Below are 19,506 nucleotides of genomic sequence, written 5' to 3' on the forward strand. Positions count from 1 at the left end.
TTCACTCAAACACACACACGCGTGCCGTGCTGCTCGCGAGGAAGAAGTCCGACATCTACATGAAAGACTACTGGAAATGCAATAACAAATCGACAATAACAGGGAACTTGCCTGTTCTTCCGCATTTTTCTGCTGCTGAAGACGACGACATATTAAACACATATCTGCGCATTTTGACTGTACGTGTATTTGGATAACATTTGGGGGTGAGTAACAAAACATTAACTTTAATTTCCGCGTTCAGCATATTTTTTTCTGCTTGACAAATTACAGGAAGTTTGATCTCACGTTTGATTAATGCGTGATATTATCATCATAAAGAATATAGCCTATGTAGTCTAAAGATTTCACGTGCTATTTGAGGATTTTACCATGGACAAACACTTAAAAGCGTTTAAAAAACACTTACAAAAACAATTTACAGTTAACGTTGCATGTGGTCTAATGCAGTCAATATCATGTGTTCATGCTGTTCTGTTATGCTTAAAATAATGATAACATCTTTCGATAACTGTCAGTACTATTTTTATTGTGGATTGATTCTAATTCACACCAAAGGATAACATTTGTTAAAGCATAAAAAACAACAACAACAAAAAAACACACTCATGCACACTCACCCCCCCCCCCCCCCCCACATGTTTACCAAAGCTATCTGAATGGGGACACACCATGGACGTCTATTGTATTTATATAAAGCCTCTAAAACTTATTTATACAATAATAAACAATTCAGTCAAACCCTACCCTACACACACGTGCTCTTAATAATTAAAAACAAATATATTACTAATTTAATTGACATCGCTAATGTTCAGTTACTTGGACACCAATATTTTCTGTTAGAATTAACATAAGTGTTAAAGATTAAAACCATATTATTATTTGTTATAAAAAAGCATACATATACTAACTAATGTCATTCTTATTGTACTATTTTTTTAATTATGCCCACTATAGACTGAAACTTTGAAAACATTGTAATAATATAAAAATAAAATGCTTTACATATTTTTCTGTCTTAGAGCTCACTAAACACATACAATCAGTACAGACTAAATCCAATCTTTGCTTTTCTTCAAGAAAACATTTATATTTTTTATTACTACTACTACTACTACTACTACTAATACTAATAATAATATAAAATGCTACTTTATTTTTACACATCGTTTTTGCAAAATGTTTTGGAAAATTTGTTAGTAGCTACTACGTTAGAAACACACCACACAAAAACCTCAATCTCATGCCTAAACTGAGATATAAATCTCCTCGATTTGCAAAGAAGAGCTTTGCTCAGTTGGTATGTCAGTTGGTATGTCTTAATTTATTCCACCTCTCAGCCCACAGAGTCGCAGAAATGAGTCAGTGGTTGGAGCTTCAACAACTGGATTCAAAGTTTTTGGAACAGGTTGACCAGCTGTACGATGATAACTTCCCAATGGCCATCCGGCAGTACCTCAGCAGCTGGATAGAAAGCCACGACTGGTGCGGATGAATGATTTTATGCCTTCTTTATAACCATATCAAACACACAACCACAATCTCTTGCAAGTATAATGATGCTAAACTTAAGTATGCAACCTGTTAATTTTCAACAGCGTCTTTATAATACTTTTTGTGCAAGTTAGTATTTACTTATTAAATATTAATATTAAAAATAAAATAAAAAACGTTTAATTGTACATTTAAAAGGTAATCAAGTATTATTAATAATAATAATAAAGTTAAGAACATTAATAAAAATAGCATGTAAACATTAAAGATGATATATATATTTAATATATATATAAATATATTAAAATTGTAATATTAATTAAAATATAAACATTTAAAAATATTTTAAATGTGCATAAATATATTTAAAGGTAAATAAAATGTTACTATAAATTAGAATGATGATAGAAATATTCATATTAAAATATTAATTATATGAATATTTTGAAAGATGCATAAATATTTTCAAAGGGTCAATTTTGTACACCTCAGAGGTAAAGAGAGAAAAAAGAAAGTTACATTTTCAAAACCTGTACATAAAGGCTCCATGTTGAGAATCACATTATATTCATTATATAATCTCCAGATGATCTTACCTAAGATATGACATTTTCCAGAAAAACTTCAACTTATTATTGTTCAGTTACGACTCTTATCTATTCCCAGTTTTGATTACAATATGGTTAAAAAGCCAAACATTCAGATATCAGACATATTTGTTCTGTCTTTTTGCAAAAGATACAGTCGCAGATGAATACCCTGAACAAAAACAAGCAACCTGAAGAACAACTAACTAATAAACTAGAATAACTAATATAAATTTCAAACATTATTAAAGACTAGTATACAGTCTGTAATACATTTACATTACAAATGTAAAATAACTACATAGTTTTCTTTTTCTAAATAAAATATTGATGAATCCATTTAAAAGTTACAAAAGTTATTCAGTCAAGATCAGTGAGTGATTTTCTTTTGTTCTTTTATTATCAGTAATGACACAGTCGGCAACAGGTTTATTAGGCTGCTGTCATTTTATAATGTTACACATGTATTTTCTTTGTCAGCAGTTTACAGACACAACCGACTGTATTTACTAGGATATTTTGAGATAATTTTGTGTCCATTTGTCTGTTCAAGCGCAAGAAGATGAGAAAGAGAACTCAATTCAGTATCTGTGCACTATTTGAGAGTTGACTTTTTGTGCCTTTTAGTTCTCTTTCATGTCATCTTGCGCTTGAATGGTTGAAGATCACATTAAAATGCGCACACAGGAAACGATAAGGTGAATCGAAATTTTAATATTGAAAAGTGTCCGATTCCTGACCTTAAAGGTGCAGTAAGTGATCAACTTTGTTCATATTTGAAATCACTAAAACAAACAAGCCCTTACCCATTCTATATTTATAGATCGCCCTAAAATTCACCACACGCTATGCAAAATAAGTGGGTAATATCAGCCGTGAGAGTGCACATCGATCCGTACTTCGAATTCGGACCGGAAATAGTAGACCATCCGGGTATCTTTGGAATACTCTTTTCAACATACTACGACTTGGGACATACTAATTCTATTTTCGAATACTATTTAGTATGGATAGTATGCGAATTGGGACGCAGGGTAGGCCTGCATCTCAGGCCCCGTCCACCCGGAGACGCGTTTAGCTGTATACGTATACATTTTGTACCGTATCAGCGTTTCATCCACACGGATTCGGCGTATTAGAAGCATGAATCCGATATTTTCTGGAACCGTGACTCAAAGCGGATAAATCTGAAAACGCTAATCTTCCGTTTTCGCGTGTACAGCGAATCTGTATATTTCCTGAAACGGTGATGTCATCACACTACGTCCAGCACGGTGAAGAGTGAAGGGATACAACTACGGGCACTGGCCATGCGCACATCAATATGGCGTCATTTAATGACCGTATCTGCATTATTGTAAGGGTATGTTTTGGGTTGGGGTGTAGGCATTAATAAAACACATCTGTTAAGTAGCAAATGTATTTATCGTTATTTTATTGTGAGATTTTGCCTCACCTCCGACCACTGCTATACCCCTGCTAGCCACAACTCTTCTTCTCCGTTTTTAGTGTATTTCTGTGGGAGAATTACAGCGCCACACACTGGCCTGGCATGCAAACTACATCGTATTTTGTCAGTTTCGGTAATCGTGTGGACGCAGATATTTCTTGAAACGAGGGGGAAAAAAAAGATCGGATTGGGAAAGCGCTGGCTTCGTGTGGACGGGGCCTCAATGTGCATACTATTCATCCTAAATAATGTGACATTATATTTAGGGTAGATGCACAGTGGGATGCAGGGTAGGGCTGCACAATATATCATTTTAGCATCAATATCACGATGTGTGCATCTGCAATAGTCACATAAAAACAAAATATCGCAATGTAAGTTTTAAATATTGTGTAGTTCTAACATAAACAATTACTAAATGCAGTTTTATTGCTGAACAAAGTGTAGCAATGATAAATACTACTATAAGTAACTATTTAAAATGTCATTATCTTACTGTAAACACTTTCTTATATAAGAGGGATTATATAGGTACAAATATAGGAATTGTATTAAAATAGAATTCAAACCTGTCTTTTCTTTATTCCCCAAAGGGACCATGTTGCTAACGTGGAGAATGAGTCTCTAGCCACCGTGAGGTTTCATGATCTTTTGACCCAGTTAGATCACCAACACAGCCGCTTTGCAATGGAGAAAGACTTCCTGAACCAGCACAACATACGCAAGATCAAGAGGAACTTGCAGGTGACTGTCTGCAACTGGTTACGTGACCATTTCCTTTTAGTGTGCTGTCGCGGATGAGACTCATGAGGCAATAAACAGATCAGAAAAACAAGTTGCAACATGCAAATGTCTGTGAGTTCATTTGAACCTTGTTTTCCAGAACCTCTTTCAAGACAATCCTGTTTCCATGGCTATGATCATCAGTAGGAACCTTAGCGAGGAAAGGAAGATTCTGGCCGCTGCCCAAATGTCAGAGGTCAGTAATTAATAAATGAATACCACTGATCTCCATCACCAAAACCTTAAAAGGATAGTTCACCCAAAAATGAAAATGTTGTTATCATTTACACACCCTTAAGTTGTTTCAAACCTGTATGAGTTTCTTCTGTTACAGAAGATATTTTGAAGAATGTTGGTTACCAGAAAGTTAAAGGCACCCATTGACTTCCATAGTATTTTTTCCCTCTACTATAAAAGTCAGTGGGTGCTGTCTGGTTACCAACCTTCTGATCACAAAATTTACATTTTTGTGTGAACTATCCCTTAAATTTTAAATATATTTTAAGTTAATTTAGATCTCCTTGATCTAGATCTCATTTAGATCTCCTTTGAAGGTGTGAAGTTCTTTATCCATAATTAAAGGTATAGTTTAACCAAAACGTTTTTTGCTGCAGAATCGAACTGACAGCACCCAAAACGACATGATTGTAGAGAAACATCGAGAAATGGATGGAAGGGTGAAAGACATCAAGAATAAAGTGCAGGTGATATATATACACACACAAACAAAACTTATCGCAACTAAAAAATATGTTGGTTGCACTTTATTTAGATAGTCCACTTTAGACATTCTTCCAACTACACGTAACTTTGCAGCTACATATCAACTAACTCTCATTATAGTATTAGTAGACTGTTAGGTTGGGGTTCTGATTAGTAGAATAAGATGACAAAAGTTTTTTTAGAATGTCTTTTGGGGGAGCATCAAAATAAGGAGACTACTACTACTCTAATGAGTTAGTTGACACATAGTTGCAAAGAATGTCTAAAGTGTACCATTGAAATAAAGTGTTACCAACACATTTAATTCTCCTAGGCAAGTCGTGTGAGACATCTTTTTCTTCTATTTCCGATTAGGACACAGAGCAGATCATCAAAAATCTGGAAGACCTGCAAGACGAATACGACTTCAAGAGCAAAACTCTTCAAAGCAGAGGTAACAGGATTAAGAAATGCTTTCTTTAATTCTGTGATTAGCTTTGTTTTCACTGGTGTTCCCCAGGGCTCCGTCTTGGACCCTCTGCTGTTTAATATTTATCTGCCACCACTTGGTCATTTGTTGCGATCGCTTGGCCTACATGTTGTTCCAAACCTGCACGAGTTTCTTTCTTCTGCTGAACACAAAAGAAGTTATTTTAAAGGGGTGATGAATTGTTAGTCAAAGAAAAGCTTCTCAGATCTCAGAATATGTCGACCCTCAATGTCATCGTGTGCTGAAACGCCACCTCAACATAAGATGAACAACGCCTGATTCTGTAACCCCGCCCACCGACTCGTGCCTGACATGACAGGCCTAAATCAAGCTAAACCAGATCGAACTTCTAAGCAATAAACATGCCACATAAGCTTGCTTCGTTTTCCAATATTACAAATGCATAGATTAACTTTATTTTGAATGAATATCTAGCTCACGTGGGGAAGATATTGCACGTCTGTTCCTTCATTTCGGATCACGGATTAATTTGTAAACAAGAGACTCAAGCCAGGGCTCGTAAAGCCCAATTTGTCGGGGCTGTGTGTTTTCCAGACAGGCTACCAAAACCAATCCTAAGTAGTGAAATAAAATTCCTTTCTTGATATGCGTTGTTCACTCTCTTGACTTGATATTTGAAGGAAAAATAAAATTTTGATCATGCTGTCTGCAACGTACTTGGCATGTGTGTGTTGCATGGTCAACGCTTATATCCACCGATTGGGCGGGGCGAGTAATATACAAAATATAATTCCAATCAATCGCGTGTGGATGAGAGATAAATCATTCTGTTTGTTTCATAAATATGTTTTGCAAGAACTGTGGGCGAATCCTTCCAGTTGCTGTTTACCCACATGCTTTCTAAACAATTCACACATGTACTGGCGGGGGAGCCAAAGCTCATTAAATATGCAAAGCTTATCCAATTCTAGCCATGGGAGTTTACTTCCAAGTCTTCAGTGCGGCACGCCCATAAAATAGGGGCGTTGCAGGACAGAGCCTCAATAGCAGTGTAGAAAATAGCCTATTACTTATTCATTATGATGTTTTTGAATGTAAAAACCACGCAAACCACGCATAAGTTGTCCTCAGACATCAGTATATATACAGCTCTGGAAATCTTATTTTTTTCCAGAGCTGTGTATACACACCCACACCCACACCCACACCCACACACACACACACACACACACACACACACAAAAACCAGTTCATGACACCTTTAAACAATTTTGGTAACCAGACAGTTGATACCCATTTACTAAACTGGTCTGGTTACCAACAATTTTTAAAATATCTTCTTTTGTGTTCAACAGAAGAAAGAAACTCATTTAGGTTTAGAACATGAGGTTGAGTTAATTATGACGAAATTTTCATTTTTTAATGAATTATCCCTTTCAGTCACTAGTTTTTCCCCCCGATAAGTATATAACTCAATATTGCTTGTTTCGATTTCAAAAATTCAATGAACAATAATAAAGGTGACCAACTCCTAAGTCAGAATTAGTTGTTTTACAACAAGTACAGAAACTGAGTATTTCTTGTACATGTGTTTAACAGAGGAACTCAACGGGACCGTTTCGAAGGAAGACCTGAATCGGGAGAGACTGACCATCCGCGCCATGTTCATGAAGCTCCATGAAACAAGAAGGGTGAGAACTGCAGATCCAGTGCCTTCACTTTGCTTAGTGAAGAGAAGCCATTGTGTTCAACTCTGTGTGTGTTTGTGCCCATGTAGAATGTGATTAGTCAGATGTCAGAAGTGTTGAACCTTATGGATCCGGTGATCTTTGAGCTGATCTCAACAGAACTGGCTGAATGGAGGCGCCGACAACAGATGGCTTGCATCGGTGGGCTGAGTAATGTCTGCCTGGACCAGCTGCAAAACTGGTAACAAACGCAAACCACAAATTAATTCATATTTCCTTTATATCCATATGGAGTAGCAATACTAGCAATATATATAGTTTTGTTGTTCTAAAATAGCCTATGTGAAATTAAAAAAGATTTTTGCAAAAATAAAGTAGAAAAAAAAGAAAGTCATCAACTATGATGTCAAGTTGCAAGCTTACAAATGATTGGTCTGGAGAAGCGCAAGTAGAGGAAAAGCGCAATGTACTAAACTATGAATATTAAACCTACTTTCCATGCAAACTGATGATCAAGAATCACATGATAAAAAATATGCAGATTAGTTTGTGAGATAAAATACTTTAATTTTTAATTTGTGCTAATAAGAAAGATAACCATCATCAACTTTAATGCCGCATGAAGCAACAAAATTGATGTTTATAATATGCAGGTATGTGGAAAGAGATTGTGGACCAATGAAATTTCTCTGTGGGCGAAGCTGGAAAAATTTGATGATCATATTTACAAGAGCACATTAACACCACCAACAACCACAACATAACCAACTCATGTAGTTTCAGGGGTGTCAAATAATGCTGGAAGTGAATTTGTAGTATCAATCATAATTTCGGATTTTGATTGTACAAATACATATTTTTACACATTTTGTGTACTGCTGATTACGAATTGCAATAAAGGTGTGGTTACATTTAACTGTAGTATGGCGAATTTTCGCAGACAAAATCCTTTAGAGCAAAGGATTTCCTGACAGAGTTTGCAACGGATTATTAAAGGGGTGATGAATTGAGAAATCAACTTTCCCTTGAGTCTTTGATATATACAAGGTCATGGTAATATAAGAATATCCTGTAAGTTTCAGAAATGAAAAGTTCCTTGTTAGTAAAAGAAAAACTTTTATCGACATCAGGCCCAGGAAACGATCGTGTGCGCACCTTGACATTATCTTTTGTGAAACACCGCCCCTAGAGCACCTCTAAATATTGATAATTTCACAACTCTTTTCAATGGACCTTTATGTGGTGGTGCCTTAAACTGGGTGCCATTATTTTGTTGAAACTTAAGTCATATGTTACTGAGTTCTGTTTTTCCCCCCCAGGTTTACCTCTCTCGCAGAATCTTTGCTTCAGCTAAACCAGCAGCGCAAGAAACTTCTAGAGCTGGAGCAGAAGTTCACATATGATACTGATCCCATTACCCTCAGCAAAAGCAATCTGGAGGACAAGATCATGTTAAACCTCAAAAATCTCATCACAAAGTAAGAGTCCTTCTTTGCTTAAGGCCCCGATATACTCACAGCGAAGTACTTTTTTGTTCTTTGCTGGGGTGACGTTTGAAACACCTTACAGTGTGATTGAACGAACCAGAGATTTCCATGTAAAAGAAGGCGGAGCCTAAGAGCCACACCCACTTATTACACAGTCATAGACAAATGGTAGTTCGAAGGTGTTTACCAGCTGGAGCAAACTTTTCTAGAATTGAACTCCGAACAAACTTCATTTTGGCCTGATTTTGTTCAAAATTACGTCACACCAGTTCTTTCTTAGATTTCGCTTAAAGTACAAGAAAACAAAACAAAACGTCATCAACTATGATGTCAAAATGCAAGCGGATTGGTCTGTGGGTTATTCTGAGGAGATGTGCAGCTAAACGGCGCTTGTTTTTAGACGTGTAATGAGCTACCACAAATATTTTTTGTATGTTTTTCTTCCGATTTCGCTTGAAGTATATCAGGGGTCTTTATAACACTGCTGAAATCTGATGAAAGGAGTCACTGACATGAAATATTTTTGCTTCACTTATTTTCAGCTCGTTGGTAGTCGAGAGGCAGCCATGCATGCCGACCCAACTGCAAAGACCTTTGGTGCTGAAGACGGGTGTTCTGTTCACTCTCAAATTACGGTAACTTTAAACACATGGCAGATGATTCACACTTCTCTGGAAGTAGAAGCCAGATCATTTTCAGTTGATGAATCGCATTTTTTTTGTGCTCCAGGCTGCTCATAAAACTTCAGGAATTTAACCACACTGTTCGTGTGAAAGTGCATTTTGATAAGTAAGTGTTTGATAGCATACATGTTTAATAGAATATAGTTTATACTTGCGTTGCTAATGATTCACACCCTAATGAATCTCTTTTTGCCTTCCAGGGCTATTGTCGAAAAACGGAAAGGGTGTGTCATACAAAATTTCCTGATTTCTTTCTTTCCTTTGCATACCACATTAAAGCAACTGTCATCATTTACTCACTCTCACGCTGTTCTTATCCTCTATTAGTTTCTTTCTTCTGTTATACACAAAAGATGATATTTTAAAGAATGTCGGTAACCGACAAGTTGACTGCACCCGTTAACCTCCATAGTAGGAAGAAAACACTGTGGAAGTCAACAGGTGCTGCCCAACTGTTTGGTCACCACTTCTCAGCAGAAGAAAGCAACTGTCCCTTTAATATTATTCCGCTTGCTTAGTAATGCTCCTGTTTTAGGTTTCGTATGTTTAACATCTTGGGAACGGCCATGAAGGTGATGAACATGGAGGAATCCAATGGAATGGCTGCAGAATTCCGTCATCTGGTAAAGCGAAAAGAAAAACTTAACGGCAAATTATACTGTAGCTCCAGTTTAAAAAGTATAATTCAGTCAAAAATGTTGTAGTAACAATAATCATTTTACTTCACAGCAACTGAAAGAGAAGAAAGTTACCGGAAACAGAACTAGTGAGGTGAGGGTTGGGATTCTAAATATCTTTACTGTCACTTTTGGTCAATTTAATGAGCCCTCTCTAAATAAAAGTAATTCAATTCTTATAAATTACTGACCAAACATTGATTGCACACAATTGATTGCATTAATTGCTTAGGATTGTCCAAAATACTTTTCTGTGTGTATTTTCATTTACCCTAATTCCAAAGCTGTATGACTTTTCTTATTCTGTAGAACAAGCAGGATAAGAAAAGCGAGCAGAAATTCATGTCATTATTCACAGAAAACATTTCCTCTGCTGTAGCTCTTACTGTCACTTGAGCTCTGCTCTGATTGGCTTATTTCAGCAGCTCAGCTCACACAGCACACAGCAGTTTAGTTGCTCAGCGAAGCGGCTCGTGAGTCCTGACCGTCCTGACAGAACACAGACTGACCGAATGACACTTTAAGCAGAACATCTCAAATGGAGATGGCTAAAATGCAGGACTCACGAGCCGCTTCGCTGAACAACTGAACTTCTGTGTGCTGGGAGCTGCTGAAATAAACCAATCAGAGCAAAGCTCAACATTAATATTCATGACTCTTCCAAATAAAGCAAAAACAAAGCATTATATCCTAGGGGCAATTTATAGGGTTGTAAATGGACCTGTAAAACTATCTGGACATTTTTTGCCCTTATATAAGCCACATACCCTCTATGTAGATATCAGAGAACAATTTAACATATTGTTTCAACTCATTCTAGGGCACCTTTAAGAGCTACAGCAGAGGACAGGTTTTCTGTGAATAATGACATGAATTTCTACTCGTTTCTTATACAAATTGGTGTTATCAGATCATCTGTGCGCGAGAGAGAGCTTGCGTGCATATGGTTGCCAGATTGTATATGTTTAGGTAAAACACTGTATAGTATATGTGTTCTTTTCACAGAAAAGCTCTGATTGGGGGATTTAAATGATCGAAATCTGGCAAACGCAAGCACGAACGCTCTTCTTTCCCTCCGACAAAACCAGTGGTTTTTGTTCAAGTTTTTATTTTTTAAACTACATTTTAGACTTCTCTTTTTTGTCAACGATATTACATGTTTATATAATGTTAGTCACAATGTAGGCCACGCAGTGACTGTGATGTACTCTGAAATACAAGCATGCAAAAACATCATAGGCCTACTTCAGTTCTCAAAAATATAAATATGTATATTTTTTACAAAATGAATAGCCGTGTCAAATGACTGTCGTTTTAACTTATATGGTGGAAAAGGTGACGTTTGCTAGAAGGATCGAGTAAACGATCTGTAAGCAACATATCTACGGTTGTATTTTGTAATACAAAATAATATTACCGTTTGCAGGGTGTCCGCGGGGTTTTAAAAAGTATTAAAAAGTGATAAATCAAAATTGTCAAATTTAAGGCCATTAAAAGTGTTAAATATGGTCTCAGAGGTATTATTTTTTTCCAAATTAGGTATTATTTTTTCAGACTATCAGGTGTCGTAGTCTGATTGAAATTCTATCTGCGTTCGCGTTAGTTCGTTTAAATATGGGCTTTAGCATATCTGGGCACATAATCAAAGATCTTTCGTCTCCGGCTCAACATATGTTTGATGCTGACGTCATATTCAGTGGTCGTTCGGCATCATCTCAGGGCACTGCGCGCTCAACAGAAGGGGCTGGCTTACGTTTTATTTTAGACTTGCTTCAAGGCATAATCTTCAACGACTATCCTCATAAGAGCAATCTTAAATGATTTATATAAAGTCTAAAATGAACAAAAAGAGTTGTGAGAGAATGAGGCGCGATCCATAGACAGTATATAAACAGTGAGAGGCGCGTGTCTGTCTGCTCTTAAAGGGACAGCAGCCAATAAAGCTTCCTGTCAGTAAAGTTAAAGAACAAAAGGAACAGAGAAAAGGACTCGCTGATCTTGACTAAATAACTATTTAATTTATAGTTTATGCAGTGCAGACTGCATATAACTTTGATAACTTTATTACATTTCTGTATATTTCCTAACTGTTAAGACAGGAAGGGCAGGAATAAACATGACATTTATTATGGGTTTATGTTAGCATTGTTTTAAGTTTACTTAAATTAAAAACTGTTATATTTTTGAAGCCTAATAATAAATGTAAAAAAATAAAATTAAAATAAATTCAGTAGCTGTATTAATATCAGTAATACTGGCCTTCATTCATAAAAAGATGCCATTTAAGCAAGTATTTAAAATATACTGTCGTTATGTTGTTTCTACATTAATTTCGATTAGCTGTGAAATTATTATATTAAAAAATATATTAAAAACGTACAAAAACATTTATTTTTTTTATTGCAAATAATCACAAAAAAAATGTGTGATTAATCTAGTTAAAGTTTTTAATCGATTGACAGCACTAGTTTTTAGTATTTTGTTAAATTCAACAACTTATCACAGTTACAGAAATGTAATATTTGGCTCAGGTTTTGTTTTTGGAAACAAAATAATTTTAATAATTTTAAAACACTAAATAGTTTTAAAAAACACTAAATATTACATTACCAATTATTAATTGAAATCAAATGTGAATGCAGTAATGCTTCTCCTTCACCAACCTTTGTGAATGTTGAGATGTATTTTACTAATGATATCTGAATGATAACTTATAACAGATTTCCTCCTGGTGTCGATTCTAAATATTGTTTTTTGTATGTTATATGTCAAAATCTGCGTAAATAATAGAAAGGTCACTGATTAACACTTGCAATTCAGTGTCGTGATGGTTTTAAAAAATATTCTAAAGGTAGTAAAAAAGGTATTAAAAAGTAGTAAATTTAACTTAAGGATTGCTGTATATACCCTGCGTTTGTCATTAGACACATTATTTAGTTTTGTATGGTACTTGGAGTTTCCTATTGTTACTGTAAGCATCTTGCGTTATCTGGACAATGCGGTCTCTCTAAGAAACTTTCAATTTAATCAGAAATTGTTTAAACAGCTAGTCAATAAGTGTTTAAATCACTACTTACTGCTTGCAGGAATATAGTCGGCCCTTTCTTCAGTTTAAGACGCTGAGCGAAGTTTGCTTGAAATGGGCCGAACAAACGAACGATTTTGAATAAAAATTTTGCGGTATCCGATTATAATAAACAACAACCATGACTCTTCACATTTTTATCTGTGGGAAGGGTAGAAAAGTCCTCACGTCTCCTGCACATCCTGGAACATGACATTTGTGTCCATGAGAGCTGCCGTTTTTGCTATCCTCGCATGACGCTTATTTACCTGCAGTCCCGATGATTCGGCTCCGTCAGTTCTGCCTGACAATGAACATGTTTGGACAGATGCAAATGTTGGGGGCTTGCATATAAATGATCCCCAACGCTTGCGTTACGGTTGGGTTTATGTTGAGGAGCACTTATTTTTCCGTGGTGTTTTTCATGCACAATATTTACATAAGAAGTAGGAGGCAATGGTGTTTGAGACTCACAGGATGTGATGTCCATGTACTGAACTCTTATTATTTCACCATGGCAAGATTAATTCAATTTTTCATTCTAGGGCACCTTTAACTACATTTGAACTCATACATATTCAAACCGGTTGAACAAGTTTGAGTTGTTTTTGGCTAAACTGTTTTGAATGCCCGGCAGGGCCCTCTGATCGTCACGGAGGAACTTCACTCCATCACCTTTGAGGCTGAGCTTTGCTGGTCTGGACTGATCATGAACTTTGAGGTCAGAAGGTCTTTCAGAAGAACTGAGTTCGAAACATAAACATCACCAAATCATGATCATCATCATTAACTTTCTCTCTCTCTCTCCATCTTCAGACTACATCTCTGCCCATAGTCGTGATCTCCAACGTCAGTCAGCTACCCAGTGGATGGGCCTCCATCATGTGGTATAACATGCTGACCTCTGATCCAAAGGCAAGTCCTTCTCAACACTAATGTTGCACATAACACATTTAGTACACATTTAACTAAATTATAATGGAAAAATGTAAGAAATGTTGCCTTGAAATATGAACGGGTTTAAATTGAAGCACTAAAATTAAGTTTTTCAAAATAAAACTGAAATCAAATGAATTGAACCAAAATGGAACCAATACTAATATTGACAAAAGCTCAAACTAAATTACTGAAACTTACATAAAAAAATAAAATGAAAATATGAACATATGATAAGAAAAAAACTAAACTTAATGAAAAATTAGATATATGACCTTGGCAAATAACTGAAACAAACAAACATTTTTTTTTTTAAATGGAACCAATACTAAAATAAAATAAATGAAACCTAAAAAGAAATATTTTAAAAAGAACAAAAATTTATAAAACTGACAAAATCACACAAAATTATTAAAAAAATATTAAAGCCCATCTTTCAAGTTGAAGATCACTGTGAATGAACGTTTTAATGTGCATTAAAACAGTTTTTTAAAAGAAATTGTGAGTAAAATTACTTCCGTTGTGAAAAACGCTCTGATCGGAAGTGACGCAACGGCCGGTAAACATTGTCTCTTCGTAATGGTATCAGACAGCGAAGAGATTGCAGTTGGGATAAATGTCAACTCTTACGATGGGCTATTGCCGTATAATTACGAGCCGCCTAGACGAGAGGGGGGTCAGGGAGAGTTAAGGGGAAAGGTAAATGGACAGAGTAGAGAGATAGAGTTGTGGTGTGAGGAGAATCGGTTGAGAATGTGGCAGGTGTCTTGGTGAGTGACCGCAGGGTATTGCTAATTGTGGCTAACGTTGTCTTCATGTTTATCACATTGCAGTATCTTTAATAAATCATATTTATCAATATTGCTGTCGACTTTGTTGTTTTTCAAGCATCCATGTAGATTGTCACCATCTATGCCAGCAATATGTGTCTTAAAATAATTAATTTAGATCCCAGATTTTAAATGAATATTGTAGGATGTAGGCTATAGCTTACATCTGTGACGGTCAGATAGGGATAGACATTCTGTGCATTTCTACACAACATAGTTTATCGTAAAATTTTGTAGAAATTGCTAGCTGATGTTTAATCAGTAACTGCTTTTAGACCTAACTTTAGGTGTCCGCATGTTCTGCTTCTGCAGATGTCAAGCGTTTGGGCCGTATATCTTAACAACATAACCGGACAGCTGGAATTCCGACCTTAGTTGGCTGTTATACCACTCACCTCTTAGTATTTCCGACGGACATAATTTAAATGAGCTCACATGTACTGTGGACTATGTTTGCCTGTCGTTGCGTCATATGACGCGTTATCTGGGAAAAGGCGGGTTTTTGGAGCGTAGCTTAGAACAGGCACTTTTTTTCTTAATTTCTGCTCGTGGGTGTTGTTAAACATATGTATTCTTATGCATGTCTTTTTAAATTTACATTTTCATACAATATTCTGTATAAATTAAGTTATAAAATTAAATATAAGATGAAAACACTTTAGACAAAAAAAATTAAATAGTCCCTTGGCAAATAACTGAAAAAAAGTTGAAGCACTCAAATTACTAACTGAAAATACAAATAAAAAACTACATTTAAAAAAATATATATATTTTTAAAATAATGACAAAAAATAACAAAAGCACATAAAATTACTAAAACTTGAACTGAAATGAAAATTGAAAATATAAATTTCATATGACTTAAAGTAAAAGAAAATGTTGAAATGTTTGCCTTTTAAATTCAAATAAAATTATTATTATTATTTTTTTTTTTTAAATAAACCTAAACAGAAATATTTTTAAAAGAACAAAAACTAGTACAAATGACAAAAGCACATAACCAAAATTACTAAAAAAAAAAAAAAAATTAAAAAAGTATCGCCTTGCTGAATAAGTTTCGGTTGAAGCTCTAAAATTACTAACTGAAAATAAATAAAAATAAAAATAAAAATGACTAATTATTATAAACTGAAATAAAATAAGTTAAACTAAAATACCCAAAAAATATAAATATATGAAATGTAAAGATTGAACTATAAAAATAAAAGCAAAGTCCGCAACACTGTTTCGACAGTATAAATGAGCCCAACACAAAACAGATGCCTGGATGTGTTTGGACAGGTTCTGACTTACCTTAAACCTTGTTTTCTTCTCTAGAACCTTTCATTCTTCGTCAGTCCTACTTCAGCCACTTGGGGGCATCTATCGGAAGTGCTGAGCTGGCAGTTCTCCTCCATCACCAAAAGAGGTCTAAATCAAGAACAGTTAAGCATGCTGGGAACTAAACTGCTTGGTGAGTCTGAGAGCTACTTGACTGCATTGAGTAAGGCTGCTTCTGATGGAGCAGATGAATTAAACGCTTGTGAACTTTGTCCCGCAGGTGCTAAAGCGGTGATGGATACTGAAGCTCAGATTCCTTGGAATAGATTCTGTAAGGTTGGTCCAAACTAGATATTTTTACTGATTCATTTAGCCATTAGGTCTAACCTTCAGAACTGATCCCTAGTTGTGTTACCCATGATTTGATCTGAGTCTTGTGCATGATGTAGTCTGGCAGTGAAAAGAACTTCACCTTCTGGTTGTGGATTGAAGCCATTTTGGATCTTATAAAGAGACACCTGCTGAGTCTGTGGGATGATGGGTAAGAATTAAGATGTTTGGATTATAAAAGTCCTTCTAGCATCAACATCTTGATCACATGGTGGACTACCAGCAGGTAGTTCAAATGAAAACCGAAAATATAAATATCAGATGGAAAAATTTAAACTAAACTTAAATTAGAAATGTTAACATGGAAAAAACCCATGAAAGTATAATTTGAATCACTAAAATTACTAACTGGAAATAAATAAAAGCTAAATCATTTAAATAATTTATTATAATTAATTCATTTATTTATTTAACCTAGAAATTAATTTGTATTGATTTACCTTGTAAACTGACTGACATAATCTGTGGCATACCAGCAATGAGTTTCTTAGTGTAAAAATGCATTTATATGAATAAACTGTCCAACTGTCCTTTTACAGGTGTATAATGGGGTTTGTGACTAAGGACCGTACTAAAGCTCTGCTCTATGACAAAGCTCCCGGGACGTTTCTTTTGCGCTTCAGTGAGAGCAACCGCGACGGAGCAATCACGTTCAGCTGGGTCGAACATGACGCAAACGGTGAGACGCTCCTCCATTCTGAAAATGCTGATGGACAATGAAGGATTAAATTTAAGCAAATATAATAAAGCAATTTTCACGTCAATTTTGATGTGGGGTTTGCTTATTTTTTGCTTGAAATCAAATCGGCTTAAGCAAATGGATTGTTCATAACTGTGTTTGGCTTTGTGTTGGTTTAGAAGAGCCGCAGATTCGCTCCGTGGAGCCCTACACGAAGAAGGAACTCTCCGCCGTCTCACTTCCCGACATTATTCGGAACTATCGCGTGATGGCCGCCGACAACGTCCCAGAAAACCCTCTGCGCTTCCTTCATCCCAATATTCCCAAAGATGACGCCTTCAAAAAATACTACTCCAAACCTACCGAGAGTAAGAAACAAAGTTGTGAACTATATGTAAAATCCTGTTAAATATGAATAAATGTATTTTAAAAAACGGTAACACTTTACAATAAGGTTTCATTAGTAAACATTAACTCACATGAACTAACCATCAGCAGTACATTTGTTACTGTATTTGTTTATTTTTTATTAACGTTAGTTCATAAAAATACAGCTGTTCATGGTTTGTTCATGTTAGTTCACACAGTGTATTAACTAATGTTAACAAGATTTTAATAAAAGTATTAGTAAATGTTGAAATGAACATTAACAAAATGCAGTTCATTAATAGTTCATGTTAACTAATGAACCTTATTGCAAATAATATTATTATAAATTCTTGCTTTCTTTTGTTTCTTCAGAGCAAGAACCAATGGATGTCGACAAGAAGTCAGACGAGGGATACATCAGCACCACTCTCATTTCCATCTCTGAAATGTGAGTCAGTGTTAAAAGCAATAACTCCCACAATCCCCCAGTCAGTGAAAGATTCATTTTAGAAGCGTGTCATTTCTGTACGGATGTTTGTTTCCACCACAAAATAAAAAAAACAAATGGTAATTGTGACTATTTTCTCTTGCAATTTAGAGCTTATTGTATATCTTGCAATTCATACTATATTATAACTCGTAAATCTTTTTTCTCTGAATTTGGAGTTTGTATTTCGCAATTCAGACTTCATAACTCGCAATTTCAAGTTTAGAACTCAATTTTGACTTTTTTATATCTCACAATTCAGACTTTATTATTTGTAATTCTGACTACTTCTTGCAATTTCACATTTGTTTGTTTCTTTCTTTTTACTCTCAAATGCAATTTTGTATCCTGCAATTTGGACTTTATAACATCTCATAACTTTATAGCTCACAATTGTGAATTTCTTGCAATTTCACATTTGTAACTCGCAATTCTTACTTTTTACTTGCAATTGCAAACGTATAATTTCACAATTCTGTCTTTATAACTCGCAATTCACTCTTTTTAATTTCATGTTTGTAACTTCTAATTCTTTTTTACTATAACAGGTTTGACTTTATAACTTGCAATTTTGACTTTCTTGCAATTTCACATTTGTAACTCACAATTCATACTTTTTACTCACAATTGCCAGTTTATGTCTCCAACTCAGATTTTATAACTCACAATATCTCGTAATTCAGACTTTAAATCGCAATTTCGAGTTTATAACTCACAGTTCTTAACTTTTTTTTGAATTTCATGTTTGTAACTCAGTTCTTAATTTTGACTTGCAATTGGAAATTCATATTTTACAATTCTGACTTTTTTTAATCTTGCACTTCAGACTTTTTCTTGCAAGTTCATATTTGTAACTTGAAATTCTTACTTTTTACTTACAATTGCAAGTTTATATTTCATAATTAATTTGCAATTTCGAGTTTATTACTCGCAATTCTCGCAACTCGGACGTTATGACTTGCAATTCTGATATTTTACTTGCAACGGCAAATTTATATACCACAATTCTCACTTTACATCTCGCTATTCTGACTCTTTTCCTCAGAAATATAAGTTAGAAATCACACAGCTGTGACAAAAAAGTCATAATTGTGAGATACAAAGTGCCTTTATCGTTTATTCCATGGTGGAAACAAATGTCCATATTTCTGAGCCACCAAATGGGATTGCAAAAATAAAGGCTTTTTTAATATTCGCGATTTAGGAAACCACAAGAATATAATGACACGCTCATGCCAATGTCACCTGAGGTTTACGACCAGTTGGAGCTGGAAGTGGTATGTAAAATGATAATCTATATATTTACAAAACCATTTAAAGCAATAGTTTAATATTAACTGCAATTCTCCTCTCCATTTCTCTTTATTCAAGAACCGATACGATATCCGACTGGAGGTAGAGAACTACTATTCCTTTTTATGCATATCATCAATTTTATTGAAATGTAAAAAATTGTGCACTGCCAACAGTGAGATGCTGATAATGC

The 19,506-nt window shown here is 35.1% G+C and overlaps 1 protein-coding gene across 1 annotated transcript in view; it reads left to right on the forward strand.

Moving 5' to 3' along the window:
• The window catches only part of stat1a (signal transducer and activator of transcription 1a), a 21,357-nt gene continuing 1,851 nt past the window's right edge, over positions 1 to 19,506 (forward strand). Inside the window, exons 1-24 of the mRNA XM_067415718.1 lie at positions 1 to 206; positions 1,344 to 1,488; positions 4,128 to 4,278; positions 4,418 to 4,513; positions 4,932 to 5,021; positions 5,395 to 5,473; positions 7,070 to 7,161; positions 7,248 to 7,399; positions 8,478 to 8,636; positions 9,188 to 9,280; positions 9,375 to 9,434; positions 9,529 to 9,552; positions 9,864 to 9,951; positions 10,058 to 10,099; positions 13,707 to 13,790; positions 13,886 to 13,984; positions 16,153 to 16,288; positions 16,376 to 16,431; positions 16,545 to 16,636; positions 17,025 to 17,164; positions 17,344 to 17,532; positions 17,906 to 17,981; positions 19,225 to 19,297; positions 19,392 to 19,415. Of these exons, the coding sequence (XP_067271819.1) occupies positions 1,361 to 1,488; positions 4,128 to 4,278; positions 4,418 to 4,513; positions 4,932 to 5,021; positions 5,395 to 5,473; positions 7,070 to 7,161; positions 7,248 to 7,399; positions 8,478 to 8,636; positions 9,188 to 9,280; positions 9,375 to 9,434; positions 9,529 to 9,552; positions 9,864 to 9,951; positions 10,058 to 10,099; positions 13,707 to 13,790; positions 13,886 to 13,984; positions 16,153 to 16,288; positions 16,376 to 16,431; positions 16,545 to 16,636; positions 17,025 to 17,164; positions 17,344 to 17,532; positions 17,906 to 17,981; positions 19,225 to 19,297; positions 19,392 to 19,415 (2,223 nt within the window). The 5' untranslated portion in view covers positions 1 to 206; positions 1,344 to 1,360. The remainder of the gene's footprint in view (positions 207 to 1,343; positions 1,489 to 4,127; positions 4,279 to 4,417; positions 4,514 to 4,931; positions 5,022 to 5,394; positions 5,474 to 7,069; positions 7,162 to 7,247; positions 7,400 to 8,477; positions 8,637 to 9,187; positions 9,281 to 9,374; positions 9,435 to 9,528; positions 9,553 to 9,863; positions 9,952 to 10,057; positions 10,100 to 13,706; positions 13,791 to 13,885; positions 13,985 to 16,152; positions 16,289 to 16,375; positions 16,432 to 16,544; positions 16,637 to 17,024; positions 17,165 to 17,343; positions 17,533 to 17,905; positions 17,982 to 19,224; positions 19,298 to 19,391; positions 19,416 to 19,506) is intronic.

Source organism: Pseudorasbora parva, chromosome 14 (genome assembly GCF_024679245.1).
Source record: "Pseudorasbora parva isolate DD20220531a chromosome 14, ASM2467924v1, whole genome shotgun sequence".
Classification (NCBI taxonomy): domain Eukaryota; kingdom Metazoa; phylum Chordata; class Actinopteri; order Cypriniformes; family Gobionidae; genus Pseudorasbora; species Pseudorasbora parva.